Raw genomic sequence first — 9,441 nt, forward strand, 5'->3', positions numbered from 1 at the left:
TCTCCATGCACCAAGGAGTAGATAAAGTTGTGGCAGAAACCTCTTGTATGTTATCTGATTCCCTGACACAAGGGTGCATGTTGGCTTTAGTTGAAGGATATTTGGCGACTAAATTTCTTAAGTGAAGCAATGCTGGCAAAAAGATAATTTAAGTGTCTGAGAAGATCTTAGTCAACTTGCTTTTCCATATATATCTATGCGCTTTCACTGTAATCTTCATACCGTATTGGACCAGAACTTGACAATAGGAGCATGATAGAAGGCATAGATTTTCCTGGTTAAAGGCAGCTTCCTGGAACGAACATGTGTCTCCATGTCACTTTTTGTCTCCACATGGTCATGGGATCTTGTCTCCTTAAACACATCCTGCAAAAAACATTAAACAGGCCCAAATTACACAATGAGGAAAAAAGATTTAATTATCTGAATATTACAGTTTTCCCACTTTTCATTGTTATACATAGATACAGCCTTTAATACTGCTCAACTAGAACAAATTGACAGCTTTTCATTCATAAAGTCTGTCAAAACATTGGTGAATTCTAGAGTGCACACAAGACAAAGACAGTGTGTAAATCTAACCATTTGAATGTCTTCAGCTATGATCTGGAAGTTGTGTTCGCTGTCCTCCATGGTCATCTGGTGGTCATCCTGACTCTGAGGAATGTGAGCCATCTCAGCCTTGGATTTGTACTCCAGCAGGAGGATGGCAGGAGGCACCAAGATACTCAGAATCACCTGCAGATACATGCAAACTCATGGGGGTGGGTACTGCTATATTTGTTGAGACAGTCCTTTGAATTACAAACACTGATGAAACCCATAATATTGCCATTTAAGAGAAAAACTAACCTGATGTGTGCACTCCCAATTTTGCTGCCAATTTTGCTGTTTTCACAAATGTAAATACTTTTCTGCTTTTCTATAGTGTGATTAATCACTACAGTGTAACTCAGCTTCATTAGCTGCTTAAGGTCTAACCTTGATTTCAGAGTATGACCTCCTTAAATAAATGCTTTATTCCCTAATGACTCACTTAACAGGTACAGAAGATAGATTTTTGTTGACCATTTTTAAATAAAAGGTACTGATAGCAATTTTTGTATATTAGATCTGCAAGCAAAGCTCTAAATATCACATGAAAATTATACCAGCTTTATCTTCTACCAAAATTAAAATCTAAATGGAACATGAACCTTGTACCAGGAGTTCTTGCGCATATTCAGTCGTCCCATCCACATGTCTGACAGCAGCATCTGGGTGCAGGTATGAGCCACAAATGGTCGTAGGTGAGACGAGACAGCCAACTTCAAACAGGTGGAGTTGCTCCAGTTCTTTAGCTCATAAGTCAGAAGCTTCATGGCCATAGTCTCATCCTGCCTGAATGACTGCTCCAGCAGGTCTACTGCCAACCTCCCAAACTCACTGTGATACAACCCGCACGATTATTTCACTCCTGATATATAAAAAGAATATTTCACTCATATCTGAAACGTATCAAAAGTCACAGAAAATCTTACTTTGAGTACTCCTTTAGCTCCTCTGAGGTGTCATCCACTACATCGCTCTTCTTGGCCTCATAGCTCATAGACCGGCAGAGTTTGCAGGCCACCAGTGCCTTTGCCATGTTTTCTTCTCCATGCTGCCAGAGGAAGAGTGACATTTTCTGCCTTTTCATCAGCACAGCCCAGACCAGGAGCTCATTAAAAGGGTAGGGGAAACGCCGCGTCTCTGGGTCGTCAATGTCCACAATCTCTTCTTTGCTTCTCTTTTGTTTCTGCTCGGTGGAAGACTCGAGCTGAGAAGTGAAATGAACAATGGGGGGTTAAGAAGGAGACAGACCTTACTTTCAACAATGGTTCCAGATATGCAGAGGCTTTAATTCACCACAGCCTTTTAGGCATGTTTACCTTGGGTTTGTACGGTTGCGCAGTCTTGATAAAGTGGTTGTGCCTTGTCTTCTCCTTCTTGTCAGCCTGCATGCTAAAAGACTCATGACTTTTTCTTAAACCAGGACCTGCTGTATGGCGCCCAGACCTCTGTGCAAAAACATGAACCCATATTCACGTTTAGTAGACTACTTGTTCATAACAAATATAATTATAGATATTAAAGCCCAAAATATGTCAACCAACAATGTCACCAACATGTTTTGTTGACAATGTTTGCTTGTTAGCTTGGCAAGATAAAAAAAACCAAAATATTGGCCTAAATCCATCCATCCATTTTCTGCTGCATATGTGAGAATGGGCTGCAAGGATAGCAGTCTAATTAAATAAACCAAGATCTCCCCTCTCATCCGCCACCTCCTCCACTTCATCTGGGGCATCAGAGAGGTGCTCCCAAGCAAGCTGAGAAACAGTCTATCCAGTGCGACCTGGGCCTGACCTGTAGGAAACAACCTACAAAACACCTCACGTCCAGGATGCTTCCTTGTCAGATGCCCAAATCACCTCAACAGGGTCTTTTTGATGTGGAAGAGTAGTGTCTCTACTCTGAGCCCCTCCTGAATGGCCGGGCCCTCACCCTAGCTCTAAGGGAAAGCCGAACACCTTTGAGAAGAAGCTCATTTCTGCCACTTGTATCTGCCTGCAAACTAATTTTCTGGTCACTTCCCAAGGCTTCTGACCATAGTTGAGGATTTCACCGAGCTCCTCCCACACCACAGCTTTTGCTTCAGTTACTCCTAGGGACAGAGTTCACTTCGCCAGTCAGTACCTGTTAGCCGCATCTACGGCATTACAAGCAAACCCAAGCTAAACAATTCTATAACCTGAACGTTCTGTTCACCTCTGGTGTCCAATATCTTGTTTTGGGGTTATCAAGACACCTTGTGACCATAGCTCCATATAGCAGCTTCAGCAATAGAGGTGCGAAACATGGTCCACGATTCTCGATCTCCCCAGCCATCTTTGGATTGCTAAGGTAGGAACTGAAGTTTTTGCAAATCAGGGCCTCCATAAGACACTCCCAATGCACCCTCACTAGACATTTGGGTATGCCAGGTCTGTCCAGCACTGATGGCTAAAAGTTAAAATAAAATACAAAGTGGAAGAGTTTTATGACACATTAAAAATATCAGCCGTTTCTCACCCTACTATTTCCATGAAGATTGTTGTAAATGATTCGAAAGCGTTTCCTGGTGTAGTTGCACCTGTAAGTCCCGCCCATCAGGTACTCAATAACCAGGCCAACGTCAATCAAAGTGATTTTATAATTTGGAGGCAGATGGCTCTGTAAAAAGGTACAATAAACATAGATTAAGAGGATTACACTTAATATCAGGAAAAAAAGATTGTGTAAATTGATAGTAAATGAAGCAATTACCTGTTTGACATCTCTAACAAGGTGAAGAAGAGTTGGGTTGTTGGGAGGTTGCTTCTACAATATAAAAAAAAAAAATACAAACACCACACATTTAAAATGACATCTTTTATACCCATCACCTCTCTCATTAAGTGGCTATAACATGACATAGGATGGTACCGTGTTGTAGAGCTCCTCGAGCCGACTGATTGTCAGGAAACGGTGCATGCTCACTCCATTCTCTATGAGCAGCTTAACAAAGTCCACCCTGTCCATTACAAGTGCATCCAACATTGCTTGTTCCAAAGAGCTCACCTTCACACACAAAAATACACATGTTGGTATGAAGCATTCTCTTATAGAAAATATCTATAAAACAAAATTAAGAAGACCAAAAAAACAAAAACCCAAATACAAATAAAAATTATATTATCCACTCTCTTATTTACACAAGAGCCAGAAGTCCTCCAGTTTTAAAATAAACAAAGGCACTGAGGCCTGCTTATGAAGACAACTGTAATAAGGTTCACGTTACAGTCAAGACAAGTAATTCGTGGCAGCCTGCCCAAACAGTCTCCTGGGTCTTCAGACTACAAACTGTGGTCAACAACAATTCTGGGGTTATTTTGGGTGAGTGCAAAGGTTTGTAGCTAATGCTGAGCTAAGCAAACATTCCTGGGAGTTGTGGCTCACACACACACAAACAAACATGCAGACATACCAGGAGCTGCTGTCCGTACACAAACACATGATTCTTGGCAATGTCTACACGGTCCCAGGCCAAAGTCAGGACCAGCTGATCGAAGGCAGATGCGTTTGTGCCTGAAACACACAGGTAAAGCTATGTATAAACACACAGAAACACATTACTTCACAGGCAACTAAAGCCTTATTAACTGTGTATTTCCTGTTAGCCAACACACAGGATTAGAGGGCATTAGCAGAGCATGTCCAGCACAGTAATACAGTCAATTACACACTAATACAGCTACAGAGCAGATTAGACTACAAAGTAGATCCCGCTCAGTCCACTGGTCTCTTCTACACTAATCTACCTGATTGTACTTTAGGAGCCATCTGAATCGAATGGTCATGACCACAGTACACATAATTTATGCTGTCTGGATGTAAAAAAGGAAAGTAAGTTCTTCAATCTGAGGTCATTTTCCCTGATCTTTTTGTTTGCGTCTCATTTTACCTGCAAATGGAAAGTGAAAAAGGAAGCAAATGTGCAAAAATAACTCTTACTTTTTCATGCTTCCATCAAGTAATTAGTCTAATCTGCACAGGTTTCTGGATGGAACCATTTACACTCTTATGCTACGTTTGATTGAAATTAGTCTTTAGGTTAAAAAAAACAAACAAAGGAAGGAAGAATGGTGCCCATTAACAATACCTAAATATATGTATAAGAGACAATCTATATCTCATTAGAAAACTCAAGGATCTCTGAAGAAACCCCAATATTTTTTAAAAGCAAAAAAGTGGTTGCACCCCAGGATCTTTTTAAGGGTGAGCTAGTATTGTACTATGAAAACAGCACCTGAGACTGACAAATATTTGCCTAAGTGGATATTTAAGCCACAGCCCTCAACTTTTATCTTCTGAACATGCTTAACCCCATTCACGTGTTTTGTTAAGAGAAAAAGACTGCTTGCGTTTTAATTTAACAACATTTTAACTATATTATTCTCCTATACAATTTTACAATAAAAAGATTCAAAGAATAATGGCAGGACATAATAAAAAGTTTTTTTTAAATAGGATACAGAGAAGGGTGGGATACAGCTGTGAGAGACAGAGCTCAGTGATTGTTGGAATAAGGAGGCCATGTGAATGTGAGCAACATGATCTCCTCAGAGCTGAAAGAAAAGGGCACACTGGGGGGAACTAGGTTCTCAAAGCATATCTATATCAGAAAAACAACATTACCAAGTCTTGAAATCTTAAGCTTCAAATGCCAATGGCTATAGTGTATGAACAAACTGAATCAACTTTACATGACTTTCTTTTTTGGCTCCTTTATTAAAGAAAATGAGAGGATAAAAGGTTCAGAGAAAATGAATCCACTAACCTTGGAGTAAGGCCCTTAGAATGGCTACATCAATATCTTGATGTTCCTCAGAACTGATGTGAAACACAGTGATCTTTAAAAAAAACAAACAACACAAAAAACACTTATAATAAGGCTCCCACAGACATTATCCACATGGTTGAAGCTGAAATCATAACACCCCCCCCCCCCCCCCCAAAAAAAAAAAAAATCCACTATTTAGAAAAATCAGCAGTTGTCACCAATATGCAAGAAGGCAGATTTTACATCCACAATTTTGTTGTACAAGTACAATGACAATAAAAAGCTATTCTTTTCTAATCTATTCTATTCTACAACATTACATCCGCAGTCGTCTCTGCATTAGTGTGCTGTTTGGCTCAGGAGGTTAAGAGGATTTCAATCAGGTAGAGGTAACAGAGAAGTGTATCAGAAGAGATGTGAAATATAATACAATTTGCACCAGCATTTGTGCTCATTATCTCTCTCAATCCATCTCTACAAAGAAACACAAAATCCTTATTTTTAGGCTCAAATAACCTTCTCTTCTCTTATGTCTTTATTGTCCAGTACCAATCAAAATCTATAAGTGTAATTACAAATAAAGGTCTCGATGTCCTACTTTTATTTTATTTCTTAATTATGAAAGTAAAAACTTTTACTGATTTAGATCAATTTTAAGTAAAACTGTGCAATTGCCAAAAATTAGATTCAATTCTATTTTTTTCATAGCTATTGGAAGACATATGATTCTGATATGGATTAATTGTTATGCCTTTTGTCTTTCTTTTCCTGGAGAGTGCTTCTGCTCTTCTCTTTAACCTCAAAGTTGTAATTCATCTCAGTCCAACAGTTTTGAAACCAATTCTGCTATTTAGGAAGACTCGTGTTTAAAAAAAAAAGTAAGATCTATCAAAAGTTGAGTTTTATCGCAGTTTTAAGGATATCAAAATGTAAACAAACAGAACGAAAGAAGAACAAAATACAAGGTTATACGCCACAAATTACTGGTAAGGTTATGCTTTTGCTTGCATCTCTCAAACCCTTCCTCGGTGGTGTGTCTTTCTGTCAAGGTAAAGTTTCAGCTTTGTTTGGGTGGGGAGGCCCATGGTATCATACTTTGAAAACCCCCTGTTTAGGTTGAAATCTAAACCACCTTCTTTCACAATTTCTGGTGCTTTTAGTTTTTATACATTTCTGTTTAGTCCCTCTGAACTTCCCAAATCACTGTCACTGTGGGAGAAAATGAGTGAATATAAATAAGAATTAAGAGCAACTAAATGTGATTAAGAAAGTGAAAGTTTACCAGTTCTTTGCTCTTCATGCACTCCATCAGAGTCTGAAAGAGATGGATTGCTTCACCTTGGCTGAAGTTGAAGGTTTTCTTGATGGTTGCAATAATGTCTGTTTCCACTCCATCAGGGAGGCCGCTGTTGAAAAGTTAAACTGCTAAAATACACAGCTATAAAATGCTTTATGGGTTTGATTCCATCATATTACCCATATAACACTTGTTTAGCAATATTAATATGATTGTGTTTTAGGGTTGCATGAAGTTCTAGACTAGTACTGGTGAAAGAAGGAACAATTTATCCAAAGAGCTACACAAATGTCTTGTCTTAATGTTGTGATACACTACTCCTTTTGTCCTAGGAAAACAAATAGATCCTTAATAATGAATAAACTAAAGATGAACCTTTTCAGCCATATTTTTATGCTTTGAATGCACTCCAGTGGCACTGCATGATAAAAAATACTTTTTCAGTCCTATACTTCGCCTTGGAGCAACCCCTTATTTCATCCTAGTGTTTCTCAAACTGTGGGGCAGATCCCACTGGTGGATCACAGAGAGGCAAGTGTAAAATATGAAGTAAACTATGACTTTTTAATTTTAAGGGAAAATGAGAAACACTCGTTTTAAATCGTCTCAGGAGCTCGTCTCTGCTTTTACGATTGATATGGTTCTGTTTGGTTTATCAAATGGTGACCAGGTTGAACTGAAGCCCAAATGGGAGATTTAAAGTATATTTGGGCCCTGTTCATAAGGGGAGAGAGGAGCAAAGAGATTTAGAGACAGAGTGGTGCTGCGTCTGCAATAATGTAAATGCTGTACTGGTGTGCCATGGTGACAAGAAAGCTGTGCATGAAAGTGAAGCTGTTAATTTACTGGCCCTTCTACGTTCCCATCTTCAGAAATAACATTTCCTGTTCCAATAACATAAATAATAAGCTTAAACACCATGTTTAAATACTGCAGTTCTACAATCACTTCATGTATTTTAATACTATTTTGCAAATGTCTTTTTTTCTTTATTTTATTACATATTCTACCTCATATACTCAATTTAATTTCACTTCAAATCATCAAACAAGTCCTATTCTTATTGTAAAACCCAATGCTACTGACATATACATATCTCTTGTGTTTCATAAAAATGCCTGAATGTTTGTGTGAACGGAGCTATTTACAAGTCGGAAATAGATGTCAGAAATAAATAAAAGCCACAAAAAGTATTGTTATCAAAACAAAGTTAAAAGAAAGACAAAAAGGAAGGAAAAATTGTGTCAATTAAAGCAGCAAATTATTTAGCAATAACAGTATCATGATTCAGAAATAGTCTCACTTAGACAACTTTGAAGATTTTAAATGCACACTGGAAGTTAGAGCTGGGCGATAGAACGATAACGATATGTATCGCGATATAACTTTTTCTCGATAGAAAAATTAAACTATCGCGATAGACCTCGCCGCTCTTGTCCTCTTAAAAAAAAGAAAAAAAAAAAGAACAGCCAATCCAAATTACGTAGCGCAGAGCTGAACCAATCACAGCCGCAGCGTCACGTCACGTGACTTGTTACGTACAGCACAAGTGCCGAGCCGCACATGTGTATTTGTTTGGGAAGCAGCCAGCCACCGTACCGCCCGGGTAATGGAGGAAATGAGTGTGCCGACTAGAAAAATCAACCGAGCGTGACCGAAGGTTACCGAAGAGAAAACAGATGATGGTTCCAATGCCGGAGAGATTGTCGAACGGAAGAGCCATAGAAGTTCCGTAGTGTGAAGGTATTTCGGCTATTTCAAGTCTGACAAAAAACAGAGTAGCGTTCACTGTAAATTGTGCCGAAAACAAGTCTGGAAATACAATAAACTGGTGCATGCGCTACGTCCACACGTACCCGGGTATTTTTGAAAATGCAGATTTTTCTATGCGTTTGCACCTTTCGTCCACACATAAACAGCGTTTTTGGTCACTGAAAACGAAGATTTTTGAAAACTCCGTTTTTGCATTTACGTGTGGACCAGAAAAACGGAGAAAACGCAGCGTCAAATGTGTGCGCATTTTTTGACGTCACACTGTGCGCCACGTTATTGTTTCAGTGAAATGAATTTCTACAATACTGTTACTGTTAATTCTACTCTCTGCAGTGTTTAAATGCTTACATATACACACAGTTACTGTCACTCCACACATACGACTCGGTTCTGCTTCTATGCCCCAGCTTTGTTTCCTTTTTCCCCACCGAGGCTTCTAGACTTCTGATTGGCCAACATTTCTGCACGGTTAGGAATCTAGCTCCACCTGCTGCTTTGGCATGTTCATAGCAGCGTTTTCCTTCATTTCTGCCTTTATGTGTGGACGGGATTATTTTTTAAAACGAAAACGGAAAATCTCCGTTTTCAAAAATACCCGTGTACGTGTGGACGTAGCCTCAGTCTCTGATTGGAAGCGCTAATTCGTCATTCGGCTTTTGTCAGACTAAAGTAACTGTTAAAACTGTTTGAAAAGCTAAGCTATACAAGAAGGAGAGATTGAGAATTTCCTTTTAGTTCTCAGTTTATTTGATATTGACAAAAGTTAGTCAATTTTGTCTGTTCTTCTGTAAAACAAACTAAGATTTATTTTTAGAATTAATATTTTGTTTCTAAGTGGAATTGACAATTTAGTCTGTTTCGTTTGTACTATTTTGAAACTTAAACGCTTTAGCGGCTGCCTTTTGTGTAGTTTGCAATATTTGCCTTTATTTATCTGAAAAGGTCTCATGTTCCTTAAGTACATCTACCCTGTTGAACTTATTATGGG

The 9,441-nt window shown here is 38.8% G+C and overlaps 1 protein-coding gene across 3 annotated transcripts in view; it reads right to left on the minus strand.

The window, feature by feature from the left end:
- trpm7 (transient receptor potential cation channel, subfamily M, member 7) overlaps positions 1 to 9,441 on the minus strand; it is an 89,965-nt gene that overhangs the window by 21,313 nt on the left and 59,211 nt on the right. For all 3 annotated transcript variants that reach the window (XM_082527635.1, XM_082527634.1, XM_082527636.1), the window contains exons 9-19: positions 6,666 to 6,789; positions 5,381 to 5,453; positions 4,028 to 4,128; positions 3,487 to 3,621; positions 3,328 to 3,381; positions 3,094 to 3,234; positions 1,911 to 2,039; positions 1,521 to 1,798; positions 1,197 to 1,425; positions 583 to 738; positions 223 to 366 (exon numbers count right to left, since the gene is read on the minus strand). In XM_082527635.1, the coding sequence (XP_082383761.1) occupies positions 223 to 366; positions 583 to 738; positions 1,197 to 1,425; positions 1,521 to 1,798; positions 1,911 to 2,039; positions 3,094 to 3,234; positions 3,328 to 3,381; positions 3,487 to 3,621; positions 4,028 to 4,128; positions 5,381 to 5,453; positions 6,666 to 6,789 (1,564 nt within the window). The remainder of the gene's footprint in view (positions 1 to 222; positions 367 to 582; positions 739 to 1,196; positions 1,426 to 1,520; positions 1,799 to 1,910; positions 2,040 to 3,093; positions 3,235 to 3,327; positions 3,382 to 3,486; positions 3,622 to 4,027; positions 4,129 to 5,380; positions 5,454 to 6,665; positions 6,790 to 9,441) is intronic.

Source organism: Aulonocara stuartgranti, assembly GCF_965226115.1.
Source record: "Aulonocara stuartgranti genome assembly, chromosome: 1".
Lineage (NCBI taxonomy): Eukaryota > Metazoa > Chordata > Actinopteri > Cichliformes > Cichlidae > Aulonocara > Aulonocara stuartgranti.